This window comes from Crocuta crocuta, unplaced genomic scaffold, assembly GCF_008692635.1.
Source record: "Crocuta crocuta isolate KB4526 unplaced genomic scaffold, BGI_CrCroc_1.0 scaffold229, whole genome shotgun sequence".
Taxonomy (NCBI): Eukaryota; Metazoa; Chordata; class Mammalia; order Carnivora; family Hyaenidae; genus Crocuta; species Crocuta crocuta.
In genome coordinates, this window is record NW_027536464.1 from 7529696 (window position 1) to 7551841 (window position 22146).

Sequence of the window (22146 nt, forward strand, 5' to 3'; positions counted from 1 at the left end):
TCGAGGGAAATTGCTTTTTTAATCCTAATGTGAGAAAACAACTTCACAAAGGACCTTCAGAAATGAAATATATGGTATCCTCAGCGTTTGAAGAACGTTCCGAATAAGTTCTCTCTAGAATGGTTTCTGCTCGGCTGGCCCCCTCCTTGCACCCAGCAACACTTTCATTTTCTCCAAATCCTAAAGGGATATTTTTAATCTCAAGCATCCAAAATGAACTGTACAACAAAGTCTTTCAGCATCGTTAATATTAATAATTTCAGCGGAATATACCTCTACCTTATATTTTATAGACTGTCACTCTATAGTTAGCTGTAGCATTGAATTTCACTTCTTCAATGCATATCAATCTGTATGCACATTAACTTTAAAATCCCTCTGAGCGCTCGCAGAAACAACCGAAATAGCACTCTACTGAGAAATAAAAAAACACCTCTTTTAACAGCACAGCGGAAAACAGTAAATGCCTCACCACTAGAAGGTTGAAGTGTTCCTCCAAAGTGTTCAAATTACCTTAATCAACGAATGTAACCTCCTGTCTAAAGGAAGTTAAAAAATAAGTCCGCACTTGCTACTTTATAGTGGAAATGTTATTAAAATATCCAAGATGTCTCAATATTTTAACCTGAAGCATATGTACTTTTGCATTCCCTAAAATGCTTCAATGTTTTTATAGAGTTAAATAGAATGGCAACTCTTCTTGGAATCTCCACTAGCACTTCCCTAAGAAAACATGAAAAAGAGTAAGTAGAGGAAATCAAATACTCAGATCGAGTACTGCTCACCAGCCCAAACTTGGCAAAGCATTATAAACGCCTGCTGTTCTAAAAGTTCTATGGTTATCTTACTATTCAAACTATATTAAACAAATATATGCCATAACTCACCAATTCAACTTCTTCAAACCTGTTGGGAGCACAATTCGTGGGCAGTGGAAGTCAGAGGTTTGCTTGTGGATATGGAAAGGGGAGTCGACAACATGAATTGTTTTGATTTGTATGGAGTTACTCAACAAAGATTCTAATGTCAGCTAAGAGTAGCTAAGATCAGATTTCTTCTTTAATCTGCAGGTCAAGTGGTGACTTTCTCTCTTATCACATAAAAATTTTAATTTGCGATTCAAAGTTCAAAATCGCAGTACATTTGATCTGAGTACGGGATAATGACTAAGAAAAATAGAAACAAACTCTTGCGTATGGTACACAGTAGTTCTTATTATTCTGAATGTAGAAAGGGATAGAGTTTCTGATGCTCTCATTTTATAATGTTCAGCTTCTCTTTCAAAAGATTAGTTGATATTTTGTAGCAATATTTGCTCACATGTGTTTCCACAAATCTATTTGTTTAAGATAAAGAAAGCCTTAACAAACCTTGAGCCATAGATTTTCAGATACATAAGAAAAATTATGCATGCACAGATTAGCCTGGATATTTTCACGCTCTAAAAAGTCTTCAAAAAATGAATTTTCACAATGCATTTTACAATGTTAATATCATTTGGTCTTTACAGTTAAGGTTCACTGTATTTGAATGCTTCATTGTCTGTTTTGGGAATATATACCTAAGAAGTCAATACGTAGATGTTGACTTTTCAAAAAAATTTTTTCTGCAAAAATAAAAACGTAAAACGTTGGGGAGAAAAAAAATTTATTCAAATCTCATCTTGATAGGCTATGACATCTTGCCTTGATTTGTTTTTAATGTAACAAAATTATTTCTTACATTCTTTTCAAGTTTCTAAAACCCTTCATTGCAAAGTCCTTGCAAAAACAAAAAGTTTTCAGATTTGAAATTATCTACTGTTTAATCTTCGAGTTTTCTCTCAAACTCTACTATCCATGAAAAAATTTAACTGATTCAAATGATTTTTTTAATCACGAGTGTCTCTGCGTGTCTTTTAGCCCAAGGCAAAAAAAAAATCCACTTTATCTGATTTAGTTTTTGACAACTACTGATGAGAGAGTTAATTTATGTTTAAAATACGACAGCAGAACCAGATGAAGTGAACGCACCGTTGTCCAACTCTCTCTCCTCAAGCCCAGTTTCCCGGGTCACCTACCAGAAATCTCGTGTGTCCCTCTCTGGTCACAGGGAAATATGTCCTCTCACAGATGATTTGAAAGAAGGAATGTTACTGTCCTTAAGCAACTCTAACTTCAGGGGAAGTTCTCCAAACAACACCCCCAGGGTTTTCCAGACTCTTCTGGAAGCCACAGTTTTGACAGGAGGTGCAAGAAACCATGCATCGCCCCGTGTGGATGGGGAAGAGCCCGCGGGTCCACCTGTTCAACAGTACAGCAAGCTTCTGTTCCCACCCTCACTGTCCCAGCACCGGAAATCCTTCCTTCCATAGACAAGACAGCTAGGAGTTTTCCTCGCCTTCTAAGACATCCTGGCCCTGAGTCCCCGGCTTCCCAGAGGCCCCACTGTTTCTTCAAACAGCAACCTGGGGCTCCCGAGAGTCTGCTGAGAAGAGACGCGGCCACCACATCCCACCAGAGCTGGGAGAGACCGTAGGCTTCACCTCGCCCATGCCTCTGCTTCTCAGAGGAAGGGAGAAATGATGCCCAGAGAGGCAAAGCAACCTGGTCATAGCAATGGAGTCGGAGACCTACAAGAAACATCTAAAAACTGCCTAATCCAATTTTTCCAGCTAAGGAAACCAAAGTCCAAAACAATTTAAGGCTCTTGCCCACCTCCCCATGTCCAGTGGATGGCTGGATGGATGTTCCTCATCTTCCTGTAAGGAATCTGCCCAGGATCCCTCTAAGGAGGTCCCCGCCAGGACCTAGGATGCTGTGTGGTGTAAGGGCCACACGGGTCAATTCCCAGTAGCTCTGGGTTGCCAGACCCAGTCTTTGGTTCCCTAAGTAAACAGGAAAAGGCATGAGAAATGAGGAAGCACAACGGCAAACTCTAAGGTCCAAAACACGGTGGGTTTTATTATTACTATCACTGTTACTGTGTTGCTCTCACACAGGGGTGCCCTCTCCACGCTCAGGCACCGTCTCTGCTCACCTCCGCCTTTCCCACCCTCAAAACAAGAAGAAGGGAAGACACAGCTTTGAGGGGCCTGAAGCCTTTATAATTCAGGCAGCCCCTTTTGAGAAGCAGATGCCAACATATCTCCATTCTGCAACATTTGCAAAAACCTAATGACATGAAGATGCTGTAGGCACCCTTCCAGAGCTTGGAAGGGCCCCCACAGGTGAGGAGGGGCCCTGGAACGTAAGATTCATTCGCTCTGTGGTCAGCTCACCTCTCTGACAAGGACTCCTTGTTCATCCTCTACTTGAGGGGGCCTGGAGGAGATGTAGACCATTTCTACATGCTTGTATCTTCTGTCATTACCTAACACTTATAAAACCTCGATCAAGTCTGAGTGCCCGCTTTGGGGGCTCAGCAGGAATCCAAGGTCATTTAATAGTCCACAAACATGACAGGCTATTTCTCAGCCCCATATATCATGGATGGAATAAATCCCAGCTGTTCCACTGAAACACTCATGGCTCACATCTTCCAGAGCAATGTGTTGCTGAGGCTCTCCAGGAGCCCAGGACTAAGAGTCTAGGAGTCTCTGGCCATCCCGAAGACACCTAGAAGTGCTCCAGTGTACTTTCTAGAAGCTTTCCCAGCCAAGGGATCCACCACGGCTGCCCCTTGGGCCCTAGGTCTCTAGAGGAGGGAGCCTCACTTCTTTTGACCTCTGACATCTGTCCAGGTGCCATGAGAAATGGGAGAGCTCCTATCAGAAGTCTGTTCCTCAGGAGGGTTTTGAGCTCTGAGGCAAAATAGGGCCCTCAGTGCCCTCCCTGCCTATGGCTCTAGGCCAGAACAGACCTTTATGTTCTTCAGGAAGCCCAAAGGAAACAAGCTAAGGCATTTCCCTGGCACCCAGGAAGTGTGAAAAATCCACCTGTGATGAAGAATGCTCTTGGCCCCACGGGGACCCCCCTCCTCCTGGGTAGCTCAATGGTGTACCATACCCGGGAAGGCCATTCTCACCAGTAAGAAACTCCCTCATTTCAGAACTAATCTCACAGGGATGATAGGATCCACAGGGGTGTGATTTGAGGGAGACCAGAAACCCATCCCTTGCCCCCCCACCCCCACAAAAGTCTCCTTCCCACATGGATACCTGGAATTCTACCATTAGAGATTTATTCTTCCATGCTAGCGTATCAGCTTCCAGGGTCCTTTGGAAACTGGAAGCATCCCAGGAAGAGGTAACGGGCTGAGTCTCGGTGTGAATGAGGAAGACCTTGGCGGAGGCGAATGCTGTGTGTGTGTGTGTGTGTGTGTGTGTGTGTGTGTGTGTGGAGTATGGGTGCACAGGAGAAAGATAAGCCAGGTGAAAGCAGGACAGGGGTGGGGACACGGGGAAGGAGAGAAGACGACATCCAACACCAACCTCCCTCTTTTTACCCAAGAGCAGCAGAGAGAGCCNGACTTGGAAGGCAGAGTATTGGGGGTGGGGAGATTTTCAAACATCCCTGTAAAAGGCCCAAACTTGTTCTGGTAATATCATTTCCTATACACTGTAGTTTGAGTGACAGCTCTACTTTTCCTGAAGCTTTTCCAAAAGGATTTTCCAAGCACCACGGATTGCTATGTGAAAGATGGTCATTGTCTTTCCAAATGAATTTAATTTGGGCTTTCAATTAAAATAAAAATAAAAAGGATTCATTTCCGGGGGGGAATTGTTAGCTTGAACCAGTAACATTAAATTATAGTAATTCAATAAAATGATAAAGTTAGACAGCAAACCCAATTCAAGACCAAATCCGGCTCTCTGTGTCATTTGTATTTTGTAATAAGGAAATTGTTCCTCTCCTTATCTGCCCAAGGTGTATATACCTCATTAGAAATAAAAGCCTGTGCAGGGACATAGTTTCAATTTCCTAAAAAAGAGGACAGACCGCATGACACAGGTGTGCCACATAATGAGGACTTGCTCCCACCTGCGTAAGAGCTGACTGTCCCCACCCTCTACCGACCACTATAGGAACCTCTGAGGCAAAACAAGGCGAGGTGGCCTTCCCAGACACCAGCGGGCTTTCTGCTCAGGAATGCTCTGAGACACACCAGCTGACAATTTTCCACAGGCCAGAAGAAGACACTGAGGAGTCAGGGCCCAAAAGGTTCCCTGAGAAGAGCCCAGAAGCTAAACCCCAAATAGGCCAGTTGAGTTTCCAGCCTGGCCGCCATTCTGGAATCCATCCCCTGTGTGATGGGGGGGGTGGGGGGGGAGAGGNACCCCCCAAGCCCCAGACTCTTCAGCCTGGCTCTTTGTCGTGTCTGACCTGATGCTGAGATCCCAGTCTTCCGTTTGCCATCTTTTTCTTCAGACAAAAATTCTACAAGTATTCAGAGCTTGGCAGGGCCGGTGACCACAAGCAGACATTGGCTCCCAGTAAGAAACTATAGACGTTGCCTTTCTGCTGCCCTCTGATAAATGGGTGTCGCGCACACAAACCCCGGATGCGCCCTGTCTGCACAAGAGCCAAGCAAGCCTACCACCTGGAAAGTTTCCACACTGGATGGCTTCCCAAGTCCTATTCCTCCCTGGCGTGTTGCTAGTCAGCCGGAGGCACCGTGAGGAGACCCCATTTATTTGCCGGACTTCCTGAACCGGACTCCCAGCCCCTTTTAGAAATGGTCTGGGAAGATGTGAGAAGTTCCAACATGTTTCAGTTAGAATCAATGATTCTGGACGCTGAGATCCCATTCACTTGGGAATCATGAAATGGAAAGTTGAAGTCTTTCCCCCTAATGAATTCATGGGTCCCTTTTGATTTAAAAACAGAAACAAAAACATGGCAAAGGGACAAATCAGAAGAGGGAGCTGCTCCCCACCAATATCCCTGCTTGCTGACCCTGAGCCAGTCCGCCAGAGAACACTCTCCCTTCACCTGTGTGGACGGGAACACTGTGGAGATGTGTCTAGAATCTCAAGTTCCATTACTCTGCCGACAAGGCTCTGAAAACCGCATCCTTCCCAGGGTCTAAATTTCTGTTGGGAACCTCACAGCAATCTGACAAACGAATCAACATTTCTTCAAAATTAACCCCTCCCCAGCTCCCCTCCCCAGCCCCCCCTCGCCCCGCNTTTGCAGGGAGTAATCAGATGTCACAAATTATGGGCCTGATTCCATCCAAATTATGCACAGAGCTGGGAGAGGGGAGGGAAAAAGCTGCTTTTGATTCTTCTCAGCCCTTTACAGATGCTCTTGACACCAGGCCTGTTTACATGTTCAAACTGACTCCTTTAGATTTCCATAAGCGAGTCAGAGGGAAAGCAGAGGGAGGACCCAGAAGGTTGGCCTAGCTGTGTTCTGTCCTATCGAAGCACACACCAAAGTTCTAGTAGGAGGACTCACCTTCCTGCCTCTGCCTGGCACCGCTGTGTTCTGGGACTGGCGGCGCGAACAGTCAGGAAAGGAGACTGGTTTTGTTTTTTTTGTTATTTTTTTTTTTAAAGCCAGATCAAGATTTGGATTTTCAAAAGCAAATCCTAGCTCCTAGCTTATTCTCCCGTTTCTGAAGGGCCCATTCCTAAAAAGGAATGACTTCATAACATTCATTGGCATCCCCCGCCTTCGGTTTTCCCAAGAGGGTTTGGAGAGGGTTGTTTTTCTCATACGGTTGGAACACAGTTCTCTCTGGCTCATGTCACAGGTTTGGGCTTCCAGCGTAGGTACGCCAGGTACTCAGCCCCACCAATGACTGAATTCCTGGGCATCAGACTGAAGGGAACATAGGCTGAAATGATTTGAGGGAGGCAAGGTATGTGCAAAACCATAAAAAGTCCTTTGTGCATCGGAGGGAATGGATACACACTCCTTAGAAGTTTGTAAAATTAAAAATGGGCCTTTCCCAAATTCAAGAAACCCCCAGGAGCGCCCAGCCAGACCTTCTCAAGAATTAGAAATACGAGACCATGTTTTGTTGTTCATGACCTGCTCTCCTACCAGCTCAAACCTCATTTGGTGACCCTGAAAGACAACTTCTCTTTTGTAACCAAACCATCAGAATAAGTTGCCACTAAATTGTTATCAAATTATCCATAGATTTTCTAGCACAGGAAGAAAAATAACTAAGAATGCTTAACATAAATATGTTAATAAATGATGGGGGTGAGGAGCACCAGAGATAAGAAAAAAGAGGAACCAAAATGTAAAAAAAAAACCAAAACCAAAAACAAAAAACCTTCCCTTGGATTGAGAGATGGCTCCATTTGGAGTAAAAAGAGAGGAGAGGAAATTCCCAGAGGGTAGTTGCTATTGGAAGACCAACTTCCTAAGCAGAAATTTCAAAATCTATGCTTCTGTAAATGTACGGTGGTAGAGAAAGCTCTTTCATTTCTCTCGTGCCCACGGCCACAAGCAAACATGCTCCCTCTCCGTGCTTTCTAAGCATCCCATGGTTTGTTCTCGACACGGTACCAAAATGCCACCGAAGCCATCAAAATCGCAAACGCTTTCGCTTTGTCCCTACCATGGAGGAGTTATTTTACAAATAAACTCACACACGTTAGATGGGAAACTACCTAATTCTAAATAATCATCATTTGTCATTGCGATGGAATAGTATACAGCTATATAAACAGGCTATGGAGCCCATCCGACCCTGACAGTGGACTAATTGCTGAGAGATAGTCTCAAGTGAAAAGAAAAAAAAAAAAAATCAAGGTGCCGAATAGTTTCTATAGTGAGCTACCATTTGTGCGAAAGGTGGGAGAATATTTTTTAGAGAGAGAGAGAAATGTTACATCTATGCGTAGATGCCCTAGAAGGGCGACCAAGATACTGAGTGACACGGATGGGAAGAACACCTATTACACTTGTTCCTGTAAATCCTTCTGTGTCTTTGGAATTATGCACAGAGTGAATGTCGTACTCAGTCTAAATAAATGGGATGATTTAAAAATGACGTCTGACAAAGCACATATTTCTTTTGAATGCTTGCATCAACAAGAGTACAATCCCCGGAATAAAAGAATGCTTCCCTTTTGAGGCTGGGAGTTGGCCCCCATAATCCAGGAGNTCGCCAGCGAATTTTTATCAGTTCACTGGGGGCCGCCTGCTGGGACGCCTAAGCCCCAACAGCTGCATAAACTGGCTGTGCCCCAGCCTGACCTATTTCAGAGACAGGTCAGACCAGTGCATGCAGGGATAAGAAAACAACCTTCCTTCTCTGCAGCGGCTGCACTAGCAAGCTGCTCCCGCCGCCGGGGAAATGCGGGCCAGGGTCTCTCCAGCCCCCCAAAAGCCTCGCAAGCCAAGCTACTTTGTTTTCAAGTCTCGCACTGCACCCCAGAAAACACCCAAGTTCTGAGCTTTGGGAACTGGATGGAGGCAAGTGGAATAGAAAGGTCAGTGAAATGTATCCTCCAGCTTAACGAATGCTATTTTGGAAAGTTTCTTTCATATTTCTGAACTCGAATCTGATAGGAGAGGGGTTAAGAAGAATCATGCACAAACAAAGAAGAATGCACAAAATCTCACGTGCGGAGCTAAGAAGATATTTAAGGGCAACGAAGGAGGCTGAAGAGGGGATAGAATGAGAGATGGTGCAAAAGCAATTCTGTAAAATGAAGCATTGCTGCAGAATTCACGAGGAGGAATGCACGTATGAGACCGATTTTCAAAAAAACAGCTTGTTTGTCGATCTCTGATGGAGAGAAAAGAACTTGTGCAAAAAAAAAAAAAATCAAAGGAAAGTTTGATATGGAGGACTCTTAAAAAGCCAAGTTAATCTGAGAAAAGTAATCTTTGTAGAACTAGGAGAAATAATTTAGAAATATCTTTTGACATCTCAGTGAATGGCTTTAGAATTTTGTTATTTTTCTTATCTATTAAGACAATAAAATCTATTACATTAAATAGTTGCTGACGAACACAATTTTTTTGACTCAGTGAAAGTGGACTTTGTGTGTGTGTGTTGCTTCATTGTTGCTCCTAAGCCCTGAATTAAGCTTTTATCTGCCTTTGGGCAGAGCCCATCTGCCAGCAGGCTGATCATTTTCTCCATGTTCAGAGGGTTTTCTCTCCCAAGATTTTGAATTTTCCTATCACACATATAAGTTGTACATAACTTACATCTTCTTGTTTTCTTCTCATATCACCCTAAGGAAGGTGGTATGATGTGCCCATCTTACAGACGTCAAAACCGAAGTTCAAGGGGATCACACCTGAAATGTGCTTGGTCTCAATTTCAGAGTAAAATCAGGGAAGCAAGAATGGGCCACTTTTACCTCGGGGTACCAGGCTCTTATAATGCAAACAAAGGCAGGAAAACGGACTTTGGAGTGTGATCAAGTCAGAACAGACAAGAAACACCCAATGGCTTTAGTGAAACTTAATCAGGAAACTGACCAAGTAGGAATTTAAAAAGAAGAAACCTGTTGCTTTTCTTATAATAAAATGAATTGGACCAATTAATTTTCTTTGGTTCAGGTTAAGCTCAACCATGGTAACACACACACACACACACACACACACACACCAAGATTGAAATCATGATAATATATTTGAACATTGGGTGAACTTTAATATGTTTGAAAATAGGCTCCAGAAGTCTACAGTTATTTAAAAAGAAAATGGTTTTTGAGGTGCCTGGGTGGCTCAGTTGGTTAAGCATCTGACTTTGCCTCAGGTCATGATCTCACAGTTTGTGGGTTTGAGCCCCACGTCAAGCTCTGTGGTAACAGCTCAGAGCCTAGAACCTGCTTCAGATTCTGTGTCTCCCTCCCTCTCTCTCTTCCCCTCTAACTGCTTGTGCGCTCTCTCTCGCTCTCTCTCTCTAGGCCCTATAAGGGTAATAAGGAAGGTATTAATATCTCCATACAATGCCCAAGTGCCTGTTGATTGGATAAGTTATGTCTATTTTATGGNGTAAAATCACCAGCCTACAAATGCAAGCTTTCTATTAAAAATGAAAATTTCTGTGTGACCATGTAATATTTACTATGAAAGTACATTAAAAACTAAATCAAACCCATAATTGCAAGATAAATTGCACAACAATTAACTTTCTTTTCTTAACTATTCTACTCTAACTTATTTATTGTTTCCATCTAATGACATAAAAACAAGGACATTTAATTCTGCGATAGTTTCCAGAAATATGCCTCCCAGCCAATTATAAAAATGCTGAAAATTTACATTTAAGCCTCCGTAAAACTATACTATTTGAATTCTCAATATGACCCTGGACATTTGTTAATGCTGAAAATCGGTGGTATTTCCTCTCCCTCAGCCAAGAAGAATCTCCCATCCTTGTGACAAAACATTTTTATCAGCTGTTTTTCAATGGAATCCATCGACTGGCCCCTAGAACTGAGATTTTATATTAATATACTGTGGTAGAGGCATTGAATCTGGCCAAAGAAAAGTACGTATAGTCACAAAATCCCTAAATGAGTTGAAGGAGACAAATATACAGTTAGTTTCTTATTGGCTGTCATGACTTCTCATTTGTTTTACTGAGGGAGATTGATTTCCCAACCACTGCAGTCAGGAGGGCATAAAAACTCAGACTACTTTGATCAAGTTGCTTCACCCCAAAGAGAAGAGTTTCTTTGTAGTAGTTGCTGTTTACTTAAAATCCTGCAGCAAAAATCGAAATGCTACAAACTTTGCTACATGCCACATGCAGGATAAAACTCTTTCTCAAGGTTTTCCTTCTTAGGAGAAATGAGCATCAACTCAAATTCTAAATTTCACATCACCCTTTATTTCTATGGACTTTCTTCTACCTTAAAGAGAAGTGGCCACTTCCATAGCAGAAGTCTGTGAGTCTTAATTTTTATCAGGAAGGAAGGAAAGCCAACACTAAAGGTGAGAATTCATAAAACCTTGCCTCAAGTGTCCTCAGCAACTACTTTGCACAGTTTTCCTATCTGCTTTTGACAGTGATGACGTTTCTAGCTCCTCTCCCTTGAGTAGACATTTTATAATGTTAATGGGCACTTTGATGACTGCACATGTTCCGGTAGCTAACTGGAAATTATACATTTTGGAAGCATAATCCTAATACAGATCATTTGAGAGGAAGCTTTCTTACAAGACAGATGTCCTGATACCAGCAAAAGTTCAATGCTACTGGGGCTCAGTGTTTGGCCCAACCTTGCAAGGCACAGCTGAAGGGCGCACTGTGACACTCTCCGCCAGAAACTGTCACATATAGGGCAAGAAAATCTTTCCCAAAACAGAGCAGAAGATGGTCTTGTTTCCACTTTGGTGTGCATCTTCTAAGAGAAAGGCAACTTCTGAGATTCCCTTCCACTTTCTCTGAGCATAGTTCCTCAGTGAAAGGCAGCCAATCCTTTTCTTTTCTTTTTTACAATAGTATCAAATCGTATTTATTTTCTTTCTCAACTTGATTGAGATATAACTGACATAAGCCAATTCTCAAATCAGTAATTCTGCCTTGGTACTGAGATCAGACCCAATGTGGAGCTCGATTCTGCAGCCCCCCTCCCCTCGCAATATAGGAACACATAGCCTGATACTCAAGGGGGAATAGTCACTTAAACTCCATATGTATATTTCATATACATGTACATGTGACGTATGCAACAAAGAACGCCCTAATGCTGCATCTGGACCCAGGACAGGGTAACCATAACAGATCTGAGCTGACTCACACTTCCAGCTTAATCTATTTCAGGCAGTTGCTCTGTGCTGAATGATTTGGACTATATCAAAGAACATTTGAGCACAGGTAGGTTATTAATTAATTGGGAGATGATAATAGAAAATATCCATTAGTAATTCTGTACATCAAGACTCATCTTGTTCAAGAGTGAATAAGAGAGAATAAAAACAAAATAAAATAAAATAAAGCCTTATGCACAATTATTTAGGACTGCAATGAACACAATCAGAGAAGGAGATTCAGAAAGACAGATGCATGATACATATTTGAATACCCAAAGCCTGAATCTGGCATAAATTTCACAACCTCAGAGTGATTTGTTGGAATTTGCAAATTAAGCACAGAGATGATATTTCCATAAAAGCCCTTGCAGGAATTTGAACTCCAATAATAAAAGAAAAATCTATCTAAATATATTGAATTCTTAAACTTAAAAAAAAATCTAGTAGTTCATCTAAACATCAACAGCCAAAAAGTCATAAAATCATTCAGGGAATTTTTTCCCCCAGCATTAAACAGCGGGGCTGAATAAGAATTGCGAGTTTGTGCTGTTAACTCAAATTCTGATGACACTAGAAAGTGTAATCCATTGGACAAATAAGCCTTTATTTTGTGCAACTGGATATAGTTTACTGCCAGAATAAGTCATAGTGAGCAACTTATAAATAAACTCTTAACGATGCACAAACTATACACAAATACATATCTACTCCTACATTATAGCGGGTTAAAATTATGCATGAGACTCATGTAAACAAAAAATATAGAAACACATGTAGGGAAATGTACTTAGTGTAACTCCCAGTTTCCTGTGTATTTAATTAGTCCCCACCTAGTTTTACATAAAAATCTGACATCTTTCCTCTCCACCGTTCCACCTTGGAGGGCAACTTTGGCAAAAGCAAATTCTATATTTAGAAGTTTAGGGACGAGGGGATAGTAGCTTCCATGCCTCCAGCCACCCTCCAAAAACAAGAATCTATTTGATGATAAATTCACCATCTTAGCCTAAGCTCTAAACAAGAAATCACCATAGGATAATTAAAAACACCCCATGAATCTCTTCTCTACAAACCTACGACATGTAACTGGTCTGGGTTCCTATTTCTTAAAGAGAATTTGGTCAATCCTCCTTAGAGGTTTCAGAGGAAAAGGAGGATTTTCCAAGACAGATAAGTTGAAATGATCCCACTTTGATCTCTGTGGTTAAGAATCCCTCACAATAGAAGATGGCCACTGAGGGGCCGAGATCCCGGCCTTTTAATGCGTAACAATGCTATCAACAAACAGCTACTTAATCAATATTTGGCCAGAGCTGCTGAAAACTTCCTTTTCAGATTTTAATTCCTAGTTGTAAAACAACCCCGGAGCAGCCAGTGAGATAAGGCATTAAACTGACTGCTTAATTGCCTGTTAGTGTCTTGTTAGTTATATATGTACATTCTTAATGGTTCTTTAATCTTTATTTACCCGCATAAATAAGTTACCTGTCTCGAACCCCGCCAAACTGAACCTTCTCTGTCCCCAGTCCTGGACAAACTCTGCCTTACTTTTTGAGGCTGATGTTGCGACTTTTCATTTTCATTGGCTATTTACTTATGTACGGCTTAAACATTTAACCTTATGGTTAGGAAGGATTTTTTTTGGTCTCGAAAACATATTTATTCACGGATATTGAAACTGAGTTCAATGGCAACGCTCCTATTCACCTGATTGATTTCCGTATATCCCACTCTCCTGAACCGCTCGCACTGGCTGGTTCCGCCTCACCGCCCGGGTGGGTTTTATTGAAGCCCTGGGGACTCTTAAATGACCCTTCAGTAATTATTAGGCACTTGAAGCCCCTAGTCCCCCGTTCCGGTGCTATCAACAATCAAATCAAGCCCCAAAATAAACACACGATTTCAAGCATTAATTAGAAAATCTGCATGTTTTCCATAAGGCTAAAAAGTAAGCATACAGCCGCCAACCGAACAAACAAACAAGCAAAAAAGAAAGAAAAGCCTACAAGATCCGAACTCTGGTGGTTTTCTTCTTTTTCTGTCTTTCTCTTTTTCTCTCTCTCTTTGGTTCCCTCTCTCTCTCTCTCATCACTCCAGCAGGAAAATCGTTACCCTTACTTCCCTGAAAAGGACCCAGGGAGGTGTTTTAATTTAATTCAAGTGCTGATAGTTCCAATACACTTCTGCGCGGGTGCTCTTTCCTCCTGGCCTATCTTAAGGGCTTCAGAAAACATAAAATTCACTCAAAAGACTAGAGGCGACGTTGGGGTCAAATTCAGGATTCTGACAAACGCACTTGGAGAGTGGGCTGTCCACTTTAATAAAGGTTCCGGTGCCACAAACCTAAGGTCTTATATCCCGGGATTTCAGGCTGTGGGAAAGTTCCTCCCCCCTCTCCCCGGCTTTGCCTCGCGCCAAAATGTCCTTCCCTTGCTAAGTCGGGGGGAAGAAATGGCCTTCGCTCCTCCTGACTTCAGTAGCGCCCCCGTCAATGATAAAGTGTTCTTTTCATGATTCCATTGGAAACCAACTATTTCAGTGGCCTTTAAAACTTCTCTGCGTTTTTAGGTGCCTTATCTTCTGCTCGCGGAAAAACCGACAGTGTCCTAGTAACTTCTGAAAACCTGGCAAGTTTTCAAACAAAAAGGAACTCGGGCAAAACTTTGGTCACTTTTACTTTCTCAAAAAAAAAAAAAAAAAAAAAAAACCCNCGACCTATGCTCGGGGTCTCTGAGCTCAACCTTCGAAATTGTTGCAAACCTCCCCCGCTCGCTAGTGATTTTTAAAGGGCGAAAGGAAAGTCCTCTGAAAGTGTATCTCCAGCCTCAATCAAAACATCAATTGGGCAATCTGGCCTCTCTCCCCGAGCACTCGGAGCTGCCACTTCAAAGCCGCTGCAACAAGTCAGTAATTGTAATGTTGCATCTAAATATTTAAGCGAGAGTCTTGCCGTCGCGTGTCCATTTACAGTCTTCATCTGCCCTCTAATTCCATTACGGCACAAAGCAAAAATGTTTCCCAAAACTCACAAACAGGAAAAGCGTCACCCTGCTGGAGGAGGAGGAGGAGGAGGAGGAGGAGGAGGAGGAGGAGGAAGGAGAGATGAAGGAGCAGTTTCTATTGATTAGTCACTGCTTTTGTGTTAAGGGCTTTCTTTAAAATAAGAAAAAAAAATGGGGGGAGGCTGCAGAAATTTCACTAATGTGAGCCTCGGGCAAGAGAGAAAAAGAAGGAGGGGGGAGGTGGAAGGCGGGCTGTGTCTAGATGAAAGTGAGAAGGACATAAAGGAGGCAATTGAGTCGGCTGCAGCCCGGCGAGCTAAGCTTCGAGCCGGCCGGGGCGCAGGGGAGGGGCGGCGCGGCGCGGNGGGCAGGGGCCGAGGGAAAGTTGAAAAGGTAAAGGGGGGTCACCTAGAAGAAAGGCCAAACACTGCAGAAAAACGGGGGCACTTCTGACCTCTTTCTGGGTGCCTCCCTTCCAGGGCCTTCTCGAGCCTGACAAGCGGAAAGACGTCCCCTGGAAAGCCAGCCTCAGCTTCCCTCGCCCCCCTTCCCGGTCCCGCAAGGAAGCGGGAGCCTCCAGAGGGAGCGCGTCCCACTGCGCCCGGCACCCAAAGGTCCTCTCTTGGTTACGCTCCTCCCTCTCCTCCAGAGGACTCAGAACCCTTTATCAACATTCTTTCTATTTTGCAAGTCGATAACTTTTGGTGCCCAAAGAACAGAGGTAATTTTTTTTTTTTTTTAGGTTTCTAGGCTTCCCTTTAAACTACACTTCACTCTGTCCTTTCTCTGGGCCCCATATGCCCTCCAGGGCTTATCTGGAAACGAAGCTAGAGCCGCTAAAGAAACCGACGCTGTATCTTCTCTGACAACCCCAAATTAAATTAGGCTTCAGCCTCTGCGCAGTGTGTGTGTGTGTGTGTGTGTGTGTGTGTGTGTGTGTGTGTGTGTTTTCAACGGCACAGCCCCCGCTGGGGAGAATACTCTGATTTTAAAAATGGTAGCAATTGCCCTTGAATGGCAGCCGGCCCAGCTAGACAGCCCAAAAGACTAGAAACATTTTGTAGGTGAAATAGCCACTTTTTCCACGCTGGAGAGTCCATAAAACTTCCTGGTGCAGCAGCTATTGGAGCTCATTGAATAATTCATCCCTCATTGCAAGCCCATAATGTCTATTCTCGGCCCTTTGTGGGGCTGTTTTCTCTTCTTTTCTCCTTGAATTATAAAAAGGTTGCCTTCCTTTGTTCACATCAAGCTGCTGCGAGCTGGAGCTTTGTCTGGGCCGAGCTAAAGTGTGAGTTTCAATGGACTCTCCAGTCTTTGTCTCCCAAGTTCATCTCCAAGTGTAGATTGTGTAGAGAAGGCCTTCTTTGTAAAAGCTGGAAAAGTTGTACAAATGTTTGACCAGCTCATTTGGGGCGTTTTGTCTCCTGGGCCTCGGTTGCCTGTGCTGCGAGGGAGCGGGGCTCTGCCGCGGGCGCCTCCAGCAACAAGTAGCAAAGCCGTGCCCCCCCCACCCCCTTCCTGAGCCTCTCTGATAGCTCCGGGCTTCTTGCCCCTGTGCCCGCAGGGGCCCGCTGGGTTTGGGATTGGCTGGTTTCTCTCCTTCCTCCCTCCCCAGTACCTCTTGGCTGCATCTAGGCCTGGAATAAAAGCCGGGGTGTCCTCTCTCCCAGGGGACAGGCTTAGGCTAAGATCTTGTGAGTCCCCTGCTTTCAAGGGAGGGAAACAACCGCATACATATCGTCCTGCCTGTGGTTGGGGGTGTCTTTTCTCAGTTGCCCGTGTGTACCTGAGCATCTAGGCTTCTGCGTATCCCCAGAATCCTCTGTTTAGGTTTGGAACATCTAAATCTAAGTGTCCCTGCAAGGCTGTGTACACAGTGTGTGTCGGTTTGTAAAGTTGCTGCCATCTGCCCAGTTGAGCAATGAAGGCAAAAGCAGTGACCAGCTTGCTACCCACATTCCTGCTCGGGAAGCCACGGCCCTGACTCTGGGAGTCACACTGGGTTTTCAAGCCCACGGGAGAGCCGCCTGCCCTTCTAAGGCAAGTCAGAACCCAGCTCTCCCCACCGAAGTCCCGGGAACTCTAGGCTTGGCAGGGACGCCAGGTGCTTCCCGGCCCTCTGTGCCTTTGAAGAGGTGCGACCATCTCCAAAGCCAAAACTACTCACAGGAAAACTGCTGCAGTGACCCTTTTCCGGTTCAACTCCCACCCCACCCCCCGACCCTGGGGCTGGCTTTCCTTTTGAGGGGAGGGGGACACCTTTAGACTCTCCAGACCGAGTGCAGCAGGTATGAGAGAAGAAGGCCGCACTTATGGCTCCAAAGGAGAGACTTTCTTGTGATGATGACAGGTCACAGCCAACAAGGAGCAGGTGGCCTGTACCTTCGGGTGGAGACAGGGTGCAACACCACGGTCCCAAGAGCCCACATCTTAGGCTGGTGTTACTTCCTAGACACACACAGAAATCAATCCCCATCGCATTTGAAAACCACTTAAAAACACAAAACAGCCCACTTACATGTATGTGTGTATGTATGTGTGTATAAGGCAACCGACGAGGTGCAGTTTTGGGGCCCCACTGCCGGGAAGGGTTTTGAGTCCTTCTCTCCCGGCCTTTTCCTCTGATAATGGGAAACTCGGGAAATCTGGGCCTTTCCTGAGGGTGCAAAGGTTCCTTCAGCCTCCGGAGGCTCACAGACTGTTCCCAGCCCCTCAGCCTCTCCCAGACGATTGGTCCCGGACACCTGAGGGCAAGAGGGTCGCCCTGCACCAAACTGCAGCTCGCGGTTCCAGATTCCAAGGGGCTGAGACCGGTGCAGAAAGAAGGTTTATAAAGCGGGGTTGGGGGGGTGGGGGCGATCAGATATTTTTGTTTTAATTTCAAGGGCGTCTCTGGTCTTTCGTTTGAATGCTCCGTACGCGGGTGCAGTGGGTACCAGCGAGGAGAGGCCCCGAGAGGGGCAGGGGCCGCCCTGCGCCCNAGGAGCCCCCGAACCCCCGAGCCCGAGCCCAGGAGCGGCTGCTCTGCACAACTCGCGGGCTCCCTCCTGCATCCTCTTCAGTTCTGCCTCCCCCTTCACCCGCTCACTCCAATCCCCGCACCCCACGGTCCGCTGCGAGCTACCGGGAGCTGCTGGGAGCCGGACGCCCGGGGAGCCCGCACCTCCAAGTTAGGGCCGGGGACCGCCGTCTGTGTCCCTCTTGGTAGAAAGCATTCCCCTTGCTGACTCTATAGACGGCGCTCTGCATCTCCAATCCGAGAGGATTCTCCGGCCAGCCCACCACCCAGCACCCCTGCTGCCGTCTGGGTATTGGGCCCCCGCGGTTGGCGTTAAGGAAGAAGAACCACAGCGGACCCGTCCCCTGCAATTCAACTTTTCTCCGAGGCTGTAAAGGGTTTAAATTTCAACTGCAGAATCGTTTCCTATTGTAAAAAATCAAAAGAAAATGCACTCTCCCCCATTTATTTTTTCCAGATTCCAGTCTGGTAAACAAATCCATGCTCTGAAATATCTCGTTCTCAAAGGGGGGTGGGGGGGGAAGGGAGTTTCCTTTTAATTAAAAACAAACTCTCCCGCGCGCCCTCGCGCTCGCCCCGCGTTCGCCCCTCTTCTCCCTCCGCCTGCCCCCCCCCAACACCCCCACCCGGGCTGCCGGGGGCACCGGATGGTCCCTGGGACTCTCGGGGAAAAGCCGGGCCGTTGCCGAAGCCTCCCCTCCTTTGCGCACCAGGCAAAGCCTGGGCTGGCGCGGCCCCATCTCCCTTCGGTTGGGGTTACCAAAACATTTGTTTCTCTTTAAAAGGGAACATCAATATTAATAAACTGTTGGCCTCCGCCTCGCGTTTCCTGCCTTGCCTCCTCGACACAAACCCTCTTTGGGGAGCCCTTGGCGGTCTCTCAACCCCAGGACCGGCAGCTCAGCCCTCCCTCAGTAAAACACCCAGAGCGCCCCTGGCTCGTGAATATTTCAGGGCCCTGGGAGGGGCTGCCTCCCCAGCGCCCAGATCGATCTTTGGGGTGATTGCGGCTTGGATGACCCACCCGGGGAATAGCGACTGACGGCAGTGCCTAAGGAAGACGTTAATGGGCCTGGTACCTGAGGGCACAGTGTTCCGATCACAGACGGCGTCCTTGAGTAATTTGTCTCGAATTTCCCAGCTGAACATGCCCGGGTTCTCTCTTTTGTATTCCTCAATTTTCTTCTCCACGTCAGGCGTTGTCACCTGCTTTAAGAGAGCAGGCAGAGCAGGCGTTGGTACCCAGTACTCTGGGCCAAACGTGGGGGTCCCACCGCCTCCTAGCCCTGCGGAGTGCTCCTTCCGGAATCCCCTGGGAAGGTCCTCCTCCTTAGCAAAAGGGCCCCATTCTCTGAAGCAGTTTACTTTTAGGAAGGGGTAGAAATGAGATCTCCCCACCCCGTTGACCCTGTTCCTCCATAGGTAAGCTTGGACACTTAGGATATTTAAAAAGACTTATAACATCTTGGGGGGGGGGGTTACTTTCTGATCCCTGAACATAAAGAAAGCCAACTCTTTACACAGAAACATGAAAACGAAACTAAAAGAGGGAATGTTTGAAGGAGAAGCAGAAAAATCAAGTTACAGCCACAACTTGTACCTCTCCCGAAAAGCACAAGAGTTTAGCTACTCTGGAGAGCAGAATGCAATGCAAAAGGTGATTATATGGGTTTAAAAAAATTAATCAGAGTGGATAACAAATATGGGTACTTTGAGAGACTGGCCCCCTTTTCCCCCCAATAAAAGTCATTTCTAGAGATTCTGGGAGAGGTTGCAAAGGGATCTGGGGGTGGGAGGGAGGAGGGTTTACCAGAATCCTCCTTTGGATTTTGCCCTGTGGCAACTAGAAAATTATATTGGATTTTCCTCACATCCAGAAGAAAAGACAGACCCAGTGCAGTCCCCTCTCACTGAGCCTTAGCCAGGGTGACTCTTTCATTTTTTGAAAGGAACCAAAATAATTTGAGGATAGCACCAAACTGCTTTCTAAATGCCAAGTCATCTGCTCATTACAAAGAAAAAAAATCACCCTAGCTTTTGACTCCCTGAAGACAATTTGGACCGCGGGAGACTGGGGACAGAAGGTGGGAGAGAAAATATTTAGAAAACCAAAAGCGGTTCTGTAGATTTGGAAAAGGCAGTGCAGCGGGTCAGAGCTGGGAAGACTCTTGGGGAGAAAGCCAGCAACAGGTGGGCACGTACAGTTGCATGCTTTCAGTGTTTGCCTATTAAAATAATTTGATGGCTATTCTAGGGTGCTGGGACATTTTTTTTTTTAATGTCACATCTCCTTTGCAAAAAGGCTGGAGTTTTCCTTAGCGTTTATCAAGGAGCAGCCGCCCAGGCAGCAACCTGGCCCCACCCCCCACACCCCTTTCCAGCCACGAAAAAGGACTCCTTGGAAAGCCCCAGATGCTCGCCCTTGTCCCCTGCCCCGATCTTCCCTAAGCCGGGAGACCACAGGCCCGGAGGCCTCCGGGGCCCGGCCCGCCTGCTCACCTTGGGTTTGCTGCCTCCAATGGCCCCGGGGCGGATGGAGCCGGTCTCCTGATACCTGCACAGGATCTTCGAGACGCAGCCGTGGGACACGCGCAGCTGGCGGGAGATGACGCAGGGCCGGATTCCGTGGTGGGCCATCTCGACGATCTTGTGGCGGATGTGGTTGGGGAGCGGCCTGCCGTTGATAAACACACCACCGAGCTGGTTGACGCGGCCCTGGCCCAGGGGAGTGGACACTGGGAGCAGAAGGCGAAAAGAGACGCAAAGGGAGAGTCACTTCGGGGGAACAGAGAGCAGCCGGGAAGATGAGGCCACCTCATTCCTTTCGCCGCCGGACGATCCGCGTGTTGCAGCCGCAGCTGAAACTGTGAGACATCCGGCTCCCAGCCGCAGCCCCTTCCCCAATCACGTCCGTGCGAAGTAGTAAGCACTTCGGGGGCACATAGTCGTGTGTGAAGGGGGAGCAAGGAAGGCAAACGAACTGGCCCCAGAGCAGCTGTCTTCTCTTTGGGCCCCGAGAAAGGGGCATCTTTGGCAGGGGGTGTGGCGGGGGGGGGGCGCGGAAGGGAAGACCCTGGGACCAGTACCTTGAGGCTGGCTCAAAAAACAGCCTCCTGGCACCGAGAAGTTTACCCAGACGCTGGCCTCCGGGAACACCACTCGCACTAACCCCTGTTCAATTGGAACCGCTCCCTTTCTAAGGGACTTGGAGGAGCTGACAGCCCGTGGGGTTTCTGGCTGAGAGTGCAGCAGCCAAAGGTCAAAGAGGGTGCCCAAAGGAGGCCTCGGGTGGTGGCGCCTGTCACCTGTTAGACCTGGGGACCGAGATGACAGCGGGGTCTGCTCGCAGACCCCTTCACCTCCATCCATGCTCTGGATACGACACTCTAGACCCAGCCTGAAGGGCGGCCGCGCGGCGGGATCAGCTTCCAGCGCTTGTGCCCCAACCTAGCAAACCATCCAGAAGGGCTGGGGCTTCCAAACCTTCCTGCCCGGGATTCCCTGCTGGAGGCCTGCAAGGCAGTTCCCCAAAAAGGTTTATGGAAAACTTCGAGGCGCCCCTGGAGATGAATGGAACTCTAATGAATTAATCCGTTAATACTAAGAATTCCAAGCACGAAGCCACCGGGCGTCTGCCACTACACTTTGCGGCCGGCAAGAGCATTATTTCGGAACTGACAAGAGCCTAGCAAAGGTCGGCGCAGCCGCGACAATTTTGAACCGCCCTCGGGTGGACAAAACGCGGAGATGTTGCTTTCTGGCGCTCGGAAGCCGGCTCAGCCCTTCGCCACCACGGCCCTTGCAAAACCGCAGCGCCAAGCCGACCGGCCTGGAGCAGGCCTGGCCGCCAAGCGTCGAGAGGGTTTTGCAGAAAGAACTGCGCTCCGTTTGCAGGGAGAAAATCCAGCGGCGACCTCTCCCCGACTGTTACCCCCGGGGTAGGGGCGCCCAGGGATGGGGGGCGCGCCGAGGAAGCCTGCGGAGACGCTGGGTAGGGGTGCAGCAGCCCGGCTCGGGCCCCAGGCTCCGCGCGGCGCGGAGGCCCTCCCTTACCTTCCAGGGGGAAGCCGCTGCGCGGGTAGTTCTGCCCCGGGCCCGGCCGCATCATCCTGGGCACGGCTCCGGCCAGCGTGGTCATCCTGGGGGCAGCTTCGCCGGGCAATTATGTCCAGGTGACGGCGAAACAGAAGCGCGAGCGCGGTGCTGGCGACCCTCGGGAACTGCCCCGAGCGCGGAGAGCCCCTCCCCAAAAAGGCTGGAAAGAGAGGGAGGGACGCGCGGAGGACTGCGCGCTCCGGGTGGAGGGAGGCTCGGGATGGAACCGGGGAAAGGGGCGGCCAGGGAGGCCCCGGAGTCCGGGATCGCGAGCCCAGGGCGGAGAAGTTTGGTTTGAGTCTGGGCGACTGGCCCTGCGGCTGGGGGCGCTGGGGAGGGGGCTGCGAGCCCCGCGTCGAGCCAG

At 47.2% G+C, this 22146-nt stretch overlaps 1 protein-coding gene and 1 long non-coding RNA gene across 2 annotated transcripts in view; one reads left to right on the plus strand and one right to left on the minus strand.

Annotated features, from left to right (window-relative positions):
- The window catches only part of PAX3 (paired box 3), a 237387-nt gene extending 215562 nt beyond the window's left edge, over window positions 1-21825 (minus strand). The window contains 3 exon segments of the mRNA XM_077748573.1: window positions 18767-18896; window positions 20187-20422; window positions 21741-21825. Coding sequence (XP_077604699.1) covers window positions 18767-18896; window positions 20187-20422; window positions 21741-21825 — 451 coding nt within the window.
- LOC144218680 (uncharacterized) lies at window positions 15029-15563 on the plus strand. The gene is made up of 2 exons (XR_013331220.1): window positions 15029-15058; window positions 15145-15563. It is a non-coding gene; the product is annotated as an uncharacterized LOC144218680 (long non-coding RNA).
- Window positions 21826-22146: the final 321 nt, after the last annotated feature.